Source organism: Bombus flavifrons, chromosome 13, assembly GCF_040668555.2.
Source record: "Bombus flavifrons isolate JBK064 chromosome 13, iyBomFlav1_principal, whole genome shotgun sequence".
Classification (NCBI taxonomy): domain Eukaryota; kingdom Metazoa; phylum Arthropoda; class Insecta; order Hymenoptera; family Apidae; genus Bombus; species Bombus flavifrons.
Window position 1 is genome coordinate 5,019,567 of NC_138454.1, and position 17,200 is coordinate 5,036,766.

At 36.0% G+C, this 17,200-nt stretch overlaps 1 protein-coding gene and 1 long non-coding RNA gene across 2 annotated transcripts; one reads left to right on the top strand and one right to left on the bottom strand.

The window, feature by feature from the left end:
- Positions 1–697: 697 nt before the first annotated feature.
- Klp98A (kinesin-like protein 98A) lies at positions 698–17,126 on the top strand. Its single transcript, XM_069126348.1, has 16 exons — positions 698–1,032; positions 1,531–1,600; positions 4,485–4,598; positions 5,428–5,544; positions 6,098–6,343; positions 6,437–6,609; positions 7,161–7,566; positions 7,654–7,938; positions 8,064–8,477; positions 8,714–8,911; positions 10,892–11,014; positions 11,298–11,399; positions 11,820–11,957; positions 12,034–13,077; positions 13,187–13,456; positions 15,270–17,126. Exons 1-16 carry the CDS (start codon positions 986–988, stop codon positions 15,513–15,515), a joined length of 3,993 nt encoding a protein of 1,330 aa, XP_068982449.1. The 5' UTR covers positions 698–985; the 3' UTR covers positions 15,516–17,126.
- LOC138186453 (uncharacterized) lies at positions 5,539–11,431 on the bottom strand. Its single transcript, XR_011174881.1, has 4 exons — positions 11,290–11,431; positions 9,846–11,022; positions 7,641–8,429; positions 5,539–6,042 (listed from the first exon to the last, which is right to left on the bottom strand). It is a non-coding gene; the product is annotated as an uncharacterized LOC138186453 (long non-coding RNA).
- Positions 17,127–17,200: the final 74 nt, after the last annotated feature.

Sequence of the window (17,200 nt, forward strand, 5' to 3'; positions counted from 1 at the left end):
TCATTCAATAATCTTAAAAAAAACATCTTCAATACACAGAGCTATATAGATACGTAACACAAAGCTACTTGGGTAGTTCGAGGAACCGGTGGGAATAGAAACAGTCAATTAACGAGGCAAAACCTCAGAGCCTACGCGTCACTGCTATGAATATATTATATACAATAATCTACACATACGTTGAAATATTTCCAAGGAACACTAGCGCCGCCTATGGCATATTTACTATTTACAATTGTGGGCAGTGGGCAGGTGCCTACAGTATCCTACTCTTGTCCTGAATCTGTGCCCACCGATGATGTGTAATCTGCAGCTGGATAATAAAAAGACATGAATTCTCTGTATAACCGCCGTTACGCGCTTAAAGAAACCGCAAAAGCGTTTGATTTAGCTCTCTCTATTTGCTGCGTGGGTGGCTCGCCTTCTCCGTTCACTCTCCACCACTGGCTTCTACCATACCGATCCCATACTGACGTCACATTCCATAGAAGGGAAATATAAAACCTGTTCGACCGTCTCCCTTTCTTTCTCTACAGTTTCGTATTTCTGATTCACTTTATCTTTCTTCGTATTATCTTGTCCTCTTTTCCTCTTCTGTCTCTTTTATGTTTACTTTTCCGCCTGCATTTTTCCATCCGCGCCGTTACGAATAACGAGCAAATGTGCGGTTCACTTGAAATTAGGGATCCCCAATGTGTACGCGCATGCGCAGAAACGCAACTTTTTGTTTCGGCTTAACAGCGGCCTGCTAGCCAGTCGTCCGCCTGTGGAGACCGTGTTGAGGATGATGTTGCTCATTGCGTGCGAGGTTCGACAACGACGAAGACGTTTCGTAGTACGGCGGCAACCGTCGACGATGTCTTGTCTACACAGCTCCGCGAAATACTTCATGTTCGCGTAACCCGAGTTGAGAAAACGCAAAAGTGAGAAAGTATACCGGGCAACATCAACATCTTTTGACGAAGTCTGTGCTTTTCTTATAACCATGGCTTCAGTGAAGGTTGCTGTGAGGGTTCGTCCCTTTAACAAAAGGTGCGTGCAACTAGTGATAACCTGTGTTTGACGTGTGTTTTATGTGTTTTTATTGTTATGTGTTTGATATACGAGTTGTACGTTCTCTAGTACAGATACATTCTTCGTCATGAATTTTATTCAATGCCTGTTTTTAAGATCCCAGTTTTTACAATTAACCAAGCAGCGAGTCAAGGCCTGCTATTTACGATTTACACAAAGTCCTCACAAAAGATGTTTTTGCGATACAATTCGCGAACGTTCGACCTTCGAACGTAACGCGTTCCATGGGACGATCAATCATATGGTTTCGATCGACCCACGGTGCGACTGACGACTGGGCGACAAGATTCTGCCACCTGCTGTCATTCCCTCTAATGTTATTGTTATCCAAATGTTTTTCCCTATCGACTATCTTTTTTTTCTTTTCGCGTTATATTATTTGTAGGAACATTAATGAAAATATCAAGTGCTCAGTTCTATGGATAGAGATGTGAATCTGTCAAATTTGTATTCCAGGGAGTTGGCCATGAATGCGAAAATGATCGTGCAAATGGATGGCAAGAAAACGAGGATTTTGAATATGAAGGTATTTCCTAGCATTTAAAACAATTAGTTGTAAAAAATTTTACGTATCTCTTATTAAGGTTAACCTTGCTGCGATCTTCAAATTATTTTCAACTATTCGTGGTTCATTCTTCAAAAATGTCTGAAGTCTGATTCCTAGTTTTATGCTAAAGTTTTCTTAAAACGACACAAATTCTTTTGTTTATTAAAATAAAGATTGCAGTAAGGTTAACACACCAGACTAGGACTACAAATGACTAAAGTATGAAATTTGTTTATACTCCAAAAATATAATGTTGTAACTTTACAGAATTTCTATAAGAAATTGAAAAGTCATTTTACAAGTTCCAGCATTGTATGTTATGTACGTTCTTATGCAGTTTCCATGTATAATTCGCAACAAGCGACTCCTGTTGCAGTTCCTTAAGCCAATCCTTATGCAGTTCGTCCTTAATGATCGCACGGGCGAACTTTCTAAAAAGATTTCTAGACTGTAGAGCGATTTTTTTTGCGTCCCGAACTACCGTTGACCGCCACGCCGTTAAAACGCTCGGAGCTCGAATCGTGTCATAATTTCTGGTCGACCGAACCTCGGCTATTGACCCATTAACGTCACAATGACCGCGACATATATTGTTCGTAGACGTATAGAATTCTTTTTACCATACGGAGACTATTTGTTATTCTAACATTACATCATTGATATCCACGCTTGCCGAGCGAAATCTTTGGCCTAGCTAGTGAGAGCAAGATAGCGAACGGCACGTCATCTGATCGGAGAAAGTGCGAAAATCGTTGCTGGACCAATCCCGGACCACTCGGTTTCCGTCCCACGACACTAACCACAAAACTAACCAATTATATCGCGATTAAGAATTAACAGCTATCAAATCTATCAAAATCACAAATTATAGGTTTTTGGAATTATTGAAAATATGTAATGTGTTGTTTGACAAAATTAATATTAACTTTCATCGGGATGAAAATTTGATTTTTGTTTCTATCAAAATATTATAATTATAATAATTTTTGTGTATGTAGTATCATATAATATTTAAAATTAAAGTCTGATATATATTTCTATATAGAGATAACAGACGTTGCGCGTAAGTGAACTTTTGTTCGTCTCTGTATGACCAATATATAGGTCTTAGAGCTAATTATATCGTCCTCATTAATGCTTTGGGGTAAATTTGGTTCGTGTACGATATTAATAGAAATTTCTATTTTGTTCACTTGTTATGAGTAGGTCGTAAATGTTCGTGCAAATTTATATTAATATGAATACAAATATGAAGAAATGAAGCCTACGCAAAGATTTATTTTGTCCATTAACTTTTATGTGTATTATATGCATTTTACACTTTTAAGTTTTCCATAAACGCCTAACTAGCTACCTAGTCATGAATCTTTAGTTTCTGATTCCTTTTTCTCTCTGGAATGACTCAATGTTAAAAATACGAGTTTTATATTTTTGTACAATTCCTTTTATCGCTCCAGGATCACTCCCGTACCTTGTTACAAAAGGAAATAACTTTAAGGTAAATTTATTACTACCGCTTACCTTTATCTCATGTTAATTATCATAAAACAGATTTCCCGTTTTATCGGTGATATTGTGACAAGACAGGTTTATGAAAATCTAGCGCATGCAACATTATGGCGCATTTTATGGCACGCGTAATACTGTTGGTTATAGGTATATGTATGTTGTTAATTGAAACAAACAGTTAAATAAATAATTCTTGTTTATAAGAATAATTTTAAATATGCTAGCGAATCCACGTTTCACGAATTTAAAACATATATATCAGCCGATTCATTTTAACAAATAGATTACGAAAGTACCACAAATATTTTGCAGAAAATTATTATTATTATTATTTTAGTGAAATATTGTGCTAGATACTTACTATATCTTCTTATTGTACTAGATTTTTATTTTATTTACTAGATCACATTTACACACATTTTCTGTATAATCTTTCTTTAGTTAAAATATAATATAAAGTACATATATTTTATAATGTTACATTTTATAATTTATAATAACATTATAAAGTCTAAAAGTTATTTCTAATTTTATTTCCTATCTAAAATATTGAAACAAAGAACAATGAATTCACAAAGTGCAACGAAATCGATGACCTCAACAAGTCGAACGTGATGATTCAAACGTTTTAACGTTTCCTCAAGGACTAACTTCAAATTTCTTACGGCATCGAGCGCGTTGATCACGATCCTAGAACGATAATGACTCCTCACCTTTAGCACTTTTTTGTCTATTGCAGGTTTCATGATGGACAAACATAAGAGTTTTATTTTTTTAATTGCTTGCTATTCGCTTTGTGTTGCATAATGTACGGAGTGCCCCTTGATAGGATACGATTATAGTTATGTGGGATGCAGTCTTACGAATGCACGTGATATAACAGCTTGCTGTTTGCCAGCCACTTATGAATGATGCGCTTCTTCGGTATCAATCATTGTACAGGCTTTTGACCCGTGTCAATCTATCCAATATTCCTTTTCTTTAATATGACCAATCAATTATAATCCAATATTAAATCCAATATTAAAGAAATAGTTCACACGGGACACGTGAAAATCTTTATCTTCAGAAATTGTTGGGAACTTTGAAGTATTTATTTGACTTATCTTTTTCAATAAAATGACTAAACATTAAGGTCATTAAACCACAGACGAGGTACAGAAACTGTGCCTTGAACTTTATATTTTAATCTTAAAGGGAAGTCTATAATGCATACAGCTCGATCAATAAAAGGAGTTTTCGTTTGTTAATGAAGGATCCAATGTATTTGGTCCAATGGATCTGAATCGATAAAGACATTTCTTTTTATAAAATGGAATAATTACTGACTTTATTATTTTATTGTTATTTTCAGTCACCAGGAGGTAGTTGCAGGGATATCGACCGAGAAAAATATAAAGACTTCACATTTGACCACTCTTATTGGTCCTGTGATGCAAGCGATGACAACTATGCATCGCAGGAAGAGGTATATATTACTTCGTTTTTTCAAAGCATATCATCAATCTATCAATTCGAAATTAATAATACGTACGATACAGATTAAATAAATCATTGAATCTAACGATGCATTAGAAATAGAGGAAATACCTTTTCTTAATTATGTGTGTTCATTTGAATATACGAGCCATTAATTATTATGAACAATATGTTAAGTAATTTGTTATTTCATTTGTAATGAGAATTAAATTATTTTTAATTAAATAAGCTCGTTCTCTTTGGAATTGATTTTGTTCTCAATAAAAAATTATCGCCGTCGATTGATTCGCATCGGGCAATATCCCACATTGGGCAATGTTTTGACGGTGAGCCACGATCAGAATTAAAATAGAAGACCGGCATGCGTGCACCGGTATAGCAACCATTGTCGTAAGAGAATAGATTCTAATTAAAGACTTCACATTTTTCAAAATTTTAAGGATCATGTCTAAATAATTACAAATTATTTTGTCACCGTGATAAGTGATAAGTCTGATTTGTCTTTTATCGCGTGTGTAGTAAATAATGATACATCGTGTAAGTAAAAAAAATATTTCGCTTTTATTATTTGTAGAATTAATCAAAACACGCGTATTTGTTTAATACTTATCGATCATCTTGATTCCTCTGGTGACCCGTTAAAACTCTTTTAAGTAAATCACTATCAAAATTCCCCTATCAATGTATACAGTTAAGTACACATAAGGCGTGTCTGATGCTATTTTTAAATTCGATAAGATTTTCATTTATCATAAACGTTGATGCTTGTTAGTTACTATCATATGAAAAACAGATAGCTGATCCTTTTTCTATTTTAGGTCTTTTATGATCTTGGTACGGACGTAATAGAAAGTGCCTTCGAGGGCTACAATGCCTGCGTCTTTGCCTACGGCCAAACGGGGTCTGGAAAGACCTTTACCATGATGGGCACACCGGTAATATTTTAATCGTTTAGTTTGCCAGCATGATCATTTCACTTTTATCCTTTTATAAAAGATTACTCTTCTTTGATCTTCTACAATATTCCATTTTGCTCAGTAAATTTTATCTTTGTGTTTGATATTCGGACATCCTGGATTTAGTGTAATATTTGAGTAATTCTGCAAATTTAGTTTGGTATCTGGATAATTCCCTAATATTTTCATATTTGAATAATTCCGTAAAATTATTATTGAATGTAATTCCCTAATTGTTTTAAGCATTTAGTCCATTTTTCATAAAATTTTATCCACAGAGAAAAAAATCGTAGAGATACAAAAGTTACCATACTTTTAATGAATTTAATACGCTCCGATGCTTCTAGATCGCTCGATCACGTAGTTCACTTATCATCAATGCAGAAACCCATTACGTTATTGCGAAACACTAGTTCGTACTTTCACTGGCCAGTTGATTTCTATGATTTTTCTTCGCCTTGTACTGTATTTCTTTACCTAGAAAAGAATCCTTACCTTTAACATCTAATAATTTTATCATTTTCAATTTCAGGAGGCTCAAGGACTGATACCACGGATTTGTAAGACGCTGTTTGCCAGAATGGCAGCTGGTAAAGAGACCGGAGCGTCTTATAGAACTGAAGTGTCATTCTTGGAGATACATAACGAAAGAGTAAGGGATCTGTTGAGACTGGACCAGTCGCAGTCTCATTCTCTCCGAGTGCGGGAACATCCCAAAAGTGGGCCTTATGTCCAAGACCTATCCAGCCACCTCGTGTATGACTATTCGGACATTCAGGTAAATGAACCAGTTCTTGCTTCCTGCTCGTTCTGCACTCACAACACACTTGTGGAAGAGGTAGTTTTAAAATAGTTGTTCCCGCGCTTGTAGGAATGCATGGTACGAGGTAATACGCACAGGACTACAGCGAGCACAAACATGAACGACGTGAGCAGCAGGAGTCATGCGATTTTTACAATCACGTTTGTGCAAGCTGGACTATCTGAAGGCAATATGCCGTCAGAGACAGTTTCGAAGGTGCATCTTGTGGATTTGGCTGGAAGGTATCGAGACGTGTGTCTTGAGGATAATTTTTGTTTTTGGAATCATCGGACTAACACGCGAGATGTGAGCAAAAAGTTCATACAAAACAATACTGAGTTTTTAATACTTTCTTTTCTTTTATTTCCTATTGTAATTGAAACTTGATAAACGACTGGAGATTTCATAAAAATTATTTCTATTGGAATAGGAGAAGCCTTGTTTATAGAATGTATAAATGTAATAACGAATTAAAGAATATTTATAGAATTTCCTTTGAAAAGAAGGAAATGTTTATCCGCAAGATAGTTAGTTGAGTTCCATTCCATTATTATAAAAATTTATCGTATTTTTACTATTAAATCACATTTTTAAAATGGCAACACTTGGTAATATCTTGAGTAATTCTCTTACAAATCTCTGCATAATGTACTTTAAGTTGAATGAAGTAATCATATACTTTGAACCTTTTGCTCACATTCTTAAAATCATTAAGAAATATAGATATCTAAGATAAATGTAAGGTAGATGTAAGCAAAAGTTGAGTTCACATTTGTTTCCTACGTTTGTTTAGCGAACGTGCAAATGCAACGGGTGCGACAGGCCAACGACTAAAAGAAGGTGCCCACATTAATAAATCACTGGTAACATTAGGTTCCGTGATTTCGGCGCTCTCGGAAATTAGTTCCACAGGCGACGCGTCTTCCACTTCTAAGCGTGGTGCCTTTATACCATATCGAGATAGCGTATTGACATGGTTGTTAAAGGACTCGCTTGGAGGTAACTCGAAGACAATCATGATAGCCACTATTAGTCCGGCCGATTGTAATTACGGCGAGACCCTCAGTACGCTCAGATACGCTAACCGAGCGAAAAATATTATTAATAAACCCACCATTAACGAAGATCCGAACGTGAAATTGATCAGGGAACTGAGAGAGGAGATTGAAAAATTGAAGTCTCTTATTGAGAAGGAAATGGTAAGTCCTAAAAAAGATATACACTTTCTCCTTTACCAATTAAGAAAAAATTCGATTAAAAAGTGAAATCTTACCTGTTCATTGCAGAGCGTTGAAAGGCCACCGCAAGTATTGTTAGCTCAGATTCATGAGAAACAGGAGCAAGAGAAAGTATTGACGGAAGAATGGACGGAAAAGTGGCGAGAAACGCAGCAGATTCTCCAAGAGCAGAAAGCGTTAGGTCTTCGAAAAAGCGGCGTTGGCGTAGTTCTAGATTCAGAGATGCCGCATTTAGTGGGTATCGATGATGATCTTCTTAGTACTGGTGTTACACTTTATCATCTGAAAGAGGGTAGAACGTTAGTGGGAACGGAAGAAGCACCAACCACACAGGTAATCATTTCATTTATTTATCCCAATAAAAATTAAGATTTGTTGAATCTGAATACTAGTTAAACTACGGGAATATATATACACATATTTTATGAATTATATAATATGTGCTACTTAATAAATAGGATATTGTATTGACTGGTGCGGATGTCGAGCCAGAACACTGTGTGGTGGAGTTAGATAGTGGGGTTGCAACTCTTCATCCCCTTTCTCCTCACTGCTGGATCAACACAGCACAAGTTGATAAGCCAACGCGGCTGTCACAAGGCTGTATTATTCTTCTTGGCCGGAACAATATGTTCCGATATAACGATCCAGCTGAAGCGGCGAAACTAAGAAAGGAAGGTGGAACGAGTAACGGTAATTTACAATCCACGGTCGTCAATCTTTCAAGATTGTCTCTCTTGAGTTGGAGTGTCTCGGATTTGCATGCTTCGTCCTCTAGTGATAACCTTTTAAATTCGAGCGAAGATCTCCGAACGCTTGAAGAACTGGAACAACAAAAAGCAGCCCTTATCAAAGAAAAAGAAGACTTCAAGGTTCGTGAATTAACTAATTAACTTTATACGATATTAGTTTTTATGCCAATTAAATCCATTATAGTTTATTACTATAATTAATAATTTAATAATCATAGAATATTATTTCTAGTACTCTAGTTACATTATTATTAATATCCTACACATAAAGATATTTAAATTAGTGCAAATGGAATGTTAAAGGAAAGCTTTGAGCTAAAATAAATAATAAAAATTTTTCATTTTAATTTGCACAGAGGGAACAGGAAGAACGAGAAGAAAGATGGGCCGCGAGAAGAGAGGCTCTGGAAGGAGCGCAGCGCGAATTGGAACGCGAATGGGGTGCCCAATGGAAAGAATGGGCTGACGCCATAGCGGCTCTGGAATCTAGGCAACGCGAGTTACGCACGAGACGTCACATCCTGGAGCAAGAGCGACGGGACGAAATGACGCAAGTAAGTGACTCGGATTCGCCGTCTCCAGATCCGAACGTAATCTCGATCATCTATCAATTTTTCCTCGTCCTTATTGCTCTCTGTGTTCTTATTTGCTTGTCTGGCAACATCATCATCAACTCGCACATTTGCCCGTTAAACATGTGACCCCAGAAAATGTGTGTAATAGTATTAGGGAACATGTTCTCGTTAAATCACGTTTATGTTCTTCATCAAGTATTCACAAGTGTACTTGAATATCAAATGGTGTTCAGGTGTAGAAAGAATGAGCTATATCATCAACATTGACGATGATCACATTTTTTCACTTTAGTTTAACTGTAGATATAGAAATTTATTAAAAAAAAAAGCTTAAGGTGCTTCAACGCAACGATCGGCGTCTATCAGGATTTTCTCCTGAATTGTAATATAATGTAACTAATGTACAATTACATTGTTAACGGGACAATATTTGTCCGATATTATATAATTTAATCATTTTTTTAATGTATAAAAGAAATGTTTCCTATTCTTTTTGTATAATACTTGTCTGCCTTTACGTAGGCTCTATTACGGGTTTTTAATACGAATCACGCCTAATATCCCGCAGACTATAATCTTAACGCTTATTTTTTTAATGGCGAAAATTAGATAGAGAAGCTTAAATGACGATAAGCTGTTTGAATACGATAAAAGTGCCAGTGTTGACAAGATTTTGCCGGACAAATATGGCATTCCGTGGAATGTTATATGTTAAGTATCTTGTAGACGACTGTTACAATGAACAGAGTAAAAGAAAAAAAAAACTGTTATGTACATATCTGGGCTTGTCCTTTGTAGAAACGTCTGTATATATGGGTTTGTTATGCGAGAAAGAAAAAAGAACTGTTTATTATATACATACATATATATAATAAATATATACGAATACTGTTGATTAATAAATTTTTCTTACAAAAATTGGCCTTCGATCTTCCACGATATGATATTTTGCACGCACACTTCTACTATCTGTATTCTATCTTTCATATACAGGGTGGTTGGTAACTGGTGGTACAAGCGGAAAGGGGGTGATTCTACGCGAAAAAAGAAGTCGAAAATATAGAATAAAAATTTTTCGTTTGAGGCTTTGTTTTCGAGAAAATCGACTTTGAATTTTCGCTCGGTACGCGTGCGGTACGTTATAACGGATCTCACTGTAGATCGTTGTCTCGATGGAAAAATTAAAAAAAAAATTTAAAAAAATTTTTATTCTATATTTTCGACTTCTTTTTTTGCGTAGAATCACCCCCTTTCCGCTTGTACCGCCAGTTACCAACCACCCTGTATATTCTATTAAGCATTATATGTATACACAGTCGAGAGAATTAACACTCCCAATTAACAAACCCAGTGTATCTTGTTAACAATTTTGTTGGGGTACGTCCGCACGTACACTTTGTCCAATACTGATGTGGGATTTAAAGACCTAACTAAACGAATTTTATAAGGTAATGTATTTATCGCGATTATCTCATCGTTTCTGTTTTCTTCTTCTTTTACCATTAATTTTTTTTTCTTTTTCATTCAACATTTACTTGGATCTTTCAATAAATCTCGTATGAACTGACCTCTGCAATAACGTCACGTAGCCCCGTATTATCATTGATGCATAAACAGATGGCATGCTTTTGTTTTTATTTTTATCCATTCTACATCATTCTTCTCTCGTAACCGATAGCAGAGTATCTGTGTACATGGTGACTTGTAAAACTATCATTTTTCGTTATTATCACTTCAAATGTAAGTTTAAAAGTTTATTTTTCGTTTAAACGTATAATTTATATATATATATATATATATATATATATATATATATATATATATATATAATAAAAAATGAAATTAATGGGAATTAAATAAAAGGAAAGGAAGAAAAAGAATGGGACTCGCATCTAAACTATATTTTTTTCAGTTATCTTTTTTGTTAATGCATCGATATCTGTGTGTGTGTGGTACTAGGTAGAAAATTTATGTAGGGAAGTTGCCTCTCTGCGCACGACATTGCAGTCCAAGCATCGTCAGTTTCAAGAGTTCATGAGCAATCACGAGCGCGCTCAAAGATTTCATCAATGGTGGGAGAAGGTAAGAGTCTAGACAGAAAAGAAAAAATCGGTATAACATGCGGCACATATAGTCTGTATTTTGATGGCACGAACTATTGAAATAAACGGGAGAAAAAATAAATTTAAAAAAATGTAATTGCATGTAACATATATGACCCTGCATCTTGTCTTTATTTATTTTCTTTTTTTATTATTGCTTTGTTAATTATCTCTATTCCTTTCTTAATAATACTCTAATGAAGTATTAACATAGAAACGAAGATTCGCAGTTTTTCAGTTCAGAAAAAAATGTACCATTTCAGACGGACGACGGTGCTGGTAGCGATGGCAGCTTGCCAGAGTCCTGGTCGAGTTTGAACGATGATAAATGCGTTGACGCGGTGAGAGAGCTTGTTAATCATCATGTAAGTGATTCTAAAACCATCCTTTCTCAAGTTTAACTATAATCTTAATGACTGGATTAATTCTAGGAACTAGGTCAAGCCATAACTTTTTTTAAGCAAGGACTTCACGTTTTTGTGAACTACATCTCTTTAATTATGATTTAGTCTTTTATTTACTTAACCACTAGACTGTGCATATTTATGCAAATTCGTATCTTTATGAACACAGCTAAAAAAATTAAACATATATGGAAACATGTTTCATCTACTAAATATGCATTCTATGTATCTTTATATCATTAAATTTTGTATATATGAATTTAATAAGAAAAATATGGTTCATAGAAAAATCAAAAACAAGAATTAGCTAGTTTCTATAATCAAGAGAACATTATAAAAGAATCAAGAAATAAAATCCAACTCTAAAAATCTACCTTCCAGAAGAAAGAATTGGCTGTATTGGAGACTGAGCTACAGAACAAGGTGAAATCCCTCAATGAGCACCAGAGCAAGGTAGACAAGATGGAAGAGGAGTTAATAGAAATAGCTAAAAAACAAAAGCATATGTTTAATCTTGAGGTTAGGATACTGTTTATAACTAGAAGCTAACTTACTTTTCTTATTCTCATTAAATATTAAATACATATGTTTATAGTTTCAAGAAGAAGGAAACACAGAGAAGAAATTGTTGCTGGCGAGGCGAAGCCAGGAGCAGTTGCAAGAGATCCTGAGAAGAAAACAAAGTCTTTCATTAGACTTGAAGCGTGCGTTGCCTGCTTCACCAGGTGATTGTTCCTTGAGCGGCGATGAAGTTCTTCACAATGGAGATATTGAATCGTTGCAGGGATGCAATAGAAAACTTCAGATAGCTTCTGCCTTGAGTCTACTGCCACAAAATATCCCAAGTTCTATAGATACAGCAGATACTTTTCATACAGCTGCGGATGACTCGCCTGAACCTAGAATTCTGTTTGAAAATTCGGAAACAAAAGAATCTCAGACATTATCAAGTGATAAACAAAGAGAACCTAACAAGCACCAGAAATCTTCCCCTGAAGTCCACTTAGAGAATGATAGAGCTAAATTGTGTGAAGTAGAAAGCAGAAGTTTGTTGAACTTAAATAGAAAGTCTTCAATAGATACGATCATCAAGTCAGGAAATTGCAATGGCAGTGTTAACAGTGAGAAAACAGAATCAAAGTCTCCAACGAATTCTATTACGGAGGAGGATATTCCTGAAGATTCGCTGGAGTCACCTGTGCAGCAGAATCCAGCGATGAAACGATTGAACCAAAGAATCGCTCGTCAACGAATGATGGTGATGAGGTGCCTAGAGGCCAGCACACCCTCGAAAGAAGATCTGAATAGACAAATTGCGATCTTACAAGATCTTCAAAAGCAGCAAATCGAATTAGAAGTATCGCTTTTAGAAGACGAACGAAAGAATCTCAAGCAACAATCACAATGTGATGATAGATTGGCAGTTGGTGATGCGAATGATCCTGCACAAACAATAGAAACAATATCGTGCCGTGATGTAGAGTCCACGACTAGCTCAGCCACGTTGCTGGCCGTGGCCACAACGCGATCTCCAATTCTCAGGAACCACAGGCCTAATATCAATGGCGAGGAGAACTTGTCAGAATCGGTAGTGCCTCGAATATCAGCGGGAAGAGGATATTCAACAGTATATTTAACGGTAATTTATAATATGCATGATGTAATATAAATTGGAAGACAATTAAAAATTATCTTCCAATAATGAAAGTATGAAGATCATTTGTTATGATATCTGACCTTTGTTTTAGAGTCAAAATCGAGGTGATCGTTTGAGTAGTCCATATACCCTGACAATCACGAGGTCTTTGCCATCTTTGATAGCAAACGACGCCGACTACGGTAGTGTGATTAACATGATGGTTAGTATACCTTCCTACGTGATACGCGGAGCTGGCACGTCCAGTCACTACGAATACGAGGTACGCGTCGTAGCACAGGACGATAGCTGGACGCTTTTACGTAGATACAGAAGATTTCGAGAATTGTATATTTCTATGAGACAAAAATATGGTAGTAAGGTAAGCAGAATAGTTTTATTCGCTTTATTAATTTTCTGTATATTCGAAATTTGTTAACATTAAATAATTATAATTGATAAAATTTTCTCAAAATTTTTTTAACAAATAACAAATAGTAACAAATAATATATTTTTATTTATTATTGCTTAGTCTGTGCCTTTCGGGTTTAAACGAGGTTTCGGTGTTACATCTCTTTTACCTATTTCGCTTCTTATATATCTACCTCCCCTCTTATTCACTCTATTATATTGCACTCCCTTAATTATTCTGTCTTTAAAAACTATGGCAACTTTTGGGCTTTTGGGCTCTTTTCCCGTCTTGGCCATTTCCCCAGTTTCTCTCTCTTTACTTTATGCACTCGTTTACTAGTTCCTTTTTTGATTCTATGGGTTTCCCTTTGTACCTTGCTGTTCTTCTTCAAATAGTAATATAGTATAAGGTATATATAAGGTATATAGTAGTAAGGTGTAATAGTTGTGGGTGATAGTACTACTGCTGGTGTAGATTGCTGGGAGGTACTGCCGCTTTTTCTTGTCATTTAAGAATCGTGGAAAGAAAAATCAGATTACGGACGCCGGGATTTGAAAACCCGGGTCTCAAACGTTCGTAACCAAACGCGCTAACCATTGTGCTGTCGTCGTTCGACGATAGTTGCTATCGAATGCCGCCACAGTAACCCCTTATCAGTGATAACGTTTCTTCTTTGTGTTGTGCATATGGCCGTATGATCTCGGTCGTTGTTTCCGTGTGCGGTTGCGAGAATTCGGCATCTGCGGATTTATCGTTTCGATGCAGAGTAAGGTGTCGGCCGCTTGTTGTCAAACCTGTGCAGATGTTGCGCGAAGTCTTCGTGTGACGGTGGATCTGTCGGTACGGTGCGGGCGTTTTAGCGTACGGTCGTAGGCCTCCGTTCTTCTTTAGTATGACGTGCAGAGATGATATGCCCATTGACTTTGCGTTGGCTGCATCACTCCTGCCTTGGTCATCGTCTCGTATCCTGTCACCTGCTTGCGTCGATCAGAGGTGGTGAGGTGTCGAGGTTCGCTGAAGACGGAAGGGCCGTTTCGAGTTCGTCATAGCAGTAGATCCAGTTTCCGCAGTCTTAGATTCGCAGTGATGAAGTCTCGGTAGCGCTATCACGGTCACCTCTTTTCGCTGTCGATCACGTCGGGATCACCAATTTGAGGTATGATAGTTGTGGGTGATAGTGCTACTGCTGGTGTAGATTGCGCTGGGAGGTACTGCTGCTTTTTCTTCTCATTTAAGAATCGTAAAAAGAAAAATCGGACTACGGGCGCCGGGATTTGAAAACACGGGTCCCGAATGTTCGTAAGCAAAGGTGCTAACCATTGCGCTGCCGTCGTCCTGTGATAGTTGCTTTTGAGTGCCGCCACAAATATAATACCTATGGTCATCAAAACTATTACAATTGAGGTGTGATATAGTAGTCGTGACAGGTGGTGCTGCTGTATACGCAGAGATGGGTAGGTCCCGTATAGGATGATTTTGTGTCTTCCGTCCGGGTTGCCTTCTCAGTTAAGAATCGTGGAAGAAACCGGGGTCCCGAACGTTCGTAACCAACGGTACTAACCACTGCTCTATCGCCGTCCGGTCATAATTTGCTGTCGAGTGCCGCTACACAATTAATTTTAATATCCAAAAATCTTATTTCTCACGAATTTGATTATAGTCCTTTTACATTATTATAATATGTATCGTAGCCGTTTGCAAAAGATTAAAAATATTAGAAATATGAGAAGAAGGAACTTTCATCAATTTTTTGATAGTTTTATATACTTCAATTATATACAGGTAGCGGCAATACGCTTCCCACCTCGACAAGTTTTTCCAAGGTATGAAGTTGTGGCACGGCAACGTAGAAAACGACTAGAGGAATATTTACGACGGTTGATTCAAGTCTGCTCAGAGTTACCGCACTGTGAACCTCTCTACAAGTACAACGGCAACTTAAGTAACATAGATAAGCAATCGTTGCTGGAATTTAGTTCGTTCTTCAGACGTGGAACGTTCGAAAGCAGCAAATACGGAACAAGTTAAACAATTAAAGAAAAAAGACCACGCACGATTCTCCAAAAATAGAAGAATGAACAAATTCGAGTGAACGCATAGTAGATATTTATAATTCGTTATGTATTTTTTATATCGATGAACTGGAGAAAAGCTAAAGTGGGAAAAATATTAGCAAAGTATAGTTACCACTTTTTGCAATGATTATTATGTATTTGCCAAAATACGTTTCCAAAAGTTTATTGTTTATAAGACTGATATATATATTGCATATTTAATATTTGTTTTGTTCTTAGCATTAGTAAAAGAAAGAAGATATTGTGAAATTTCTATTTAACGGGAAACAAAGATCTGATGTGTCTCGAAGCTATTTTCGATACGAGATTTTAGCTATTCTCGACAGGAAAATGATACATTAAAGTTAACGTCGATGTAATTTCATTTCAAATTACACGATTTGATTACTTGTTACGGGTTACGAATATTTTCCTAATGTTTTTCTCCCGTTAAAATTTTTGCAATTTTCCAAGTGTACCTATCTTGTTTCTTGGACGAAAATGTTGATTTCATTGAATCTAAAATCGCGTCTATCACTAGTAAAATGTATAGCTAGTACCAGTATTGTTACAAGATACGCACGATATAAAGAATAATTTGTTGTGCGCACAACCACGGTGATCTTAATCGGGCGTTTATACTCGTGATAATAATTAGATTTCATAAATGAACGCGTTTATTTTTTCGTCGAACAGCGTCTTTTACACATCGTCGGGACTGAATATTGACCGGATCTTAAAAGAAGCAAAAAAAAAAAAGAAGAAAAAATATCGAACTTCCTCTTAATACGTAGTTATAAACTTATTGAATTATAATTTTACGAAGTGCAAATGATATCATATCGCTGTTGAAGTTCTTCCGATTTCGGGAATTTATATATAATATATATTGTATATGTATACACTGCGTTTTGCGGCAAAGTTTGTAAAGAAAAAAGAAAAAGGAACAGCGATGTTAAAGTTGACTTGAAATCGTTATGCAATGCTTATGGCAATGAGAGAATTGTTAGTAAATGCTAACTTTGATATTATCGATTATTCTCGGCAAAATGTTTATCCGCTATATTTATAAAACTGCTTCTCGATAAAAGGAAAGAAAGATAATATATACGCTTTTCAAGTCCAAGAATTCTCTATTATTATAATAATAAAAGAAATCGCATCTCTCCATTACATGGCCAGATCATTTTGCCTTGAATTCTCTAATAAGTAAAAAGAATGTTATGAAGCTTATACTTAAACCCATGTTGTTTAGTATCGAATGAAACTTATAGCAATACGTATTGTCATTGAAGTGGATAATCAAGTTCGTGACTGATGAGCGATACGTATTCCATGGCTGTGTATAAACGGACTTCAAACCCCGAGGAATTGTCCTAGACGGCTAGTGGTACTAGTAATTTGTAGCCGCGAGGTCTGTACATTTAGCAAATTATTTAGACAAACATTATACCTCATGTTTCATACAGTTTCCGAGAAAAAGCATGGAGAAAAAAAAACCATCATCAACCGCTTTTTTATACTCGATCTATGCGATCTATGTTCTCTAAATGTAAAGACACACAATAAATTTGTCATAGCTCGATTATTTCTAATTAATAACCTTATAACCTATAAAATAGAAAAATAATCTACAAATTGTAATAAAAAAAATGAAAA

Bases quoted from the DNA above. Each gene is read 5' to 3' on its own strand.
- Klp98A (XM_069126348.1), top strand. From the start codon at position 986: ATGGCTTCAGTGAAGGTTGCTGTGAGGGTTCGTCCCTTTAACAAAAG. The intron at 11,400-11,819 runs GTAAGTGATTCT...TCTACCTTCCAG, and splicing joins GAGAGCTTGTTAATCATCAT to AAGAAAGAATTGGCTGTATT. The intron at 11,958-12,033 runs GTTAGGATACTG...ATATGTTTATAG, and splicing joins AGCATATGTTTAATCTTGAG to TTTCAAGAAGAAGGAAACAC.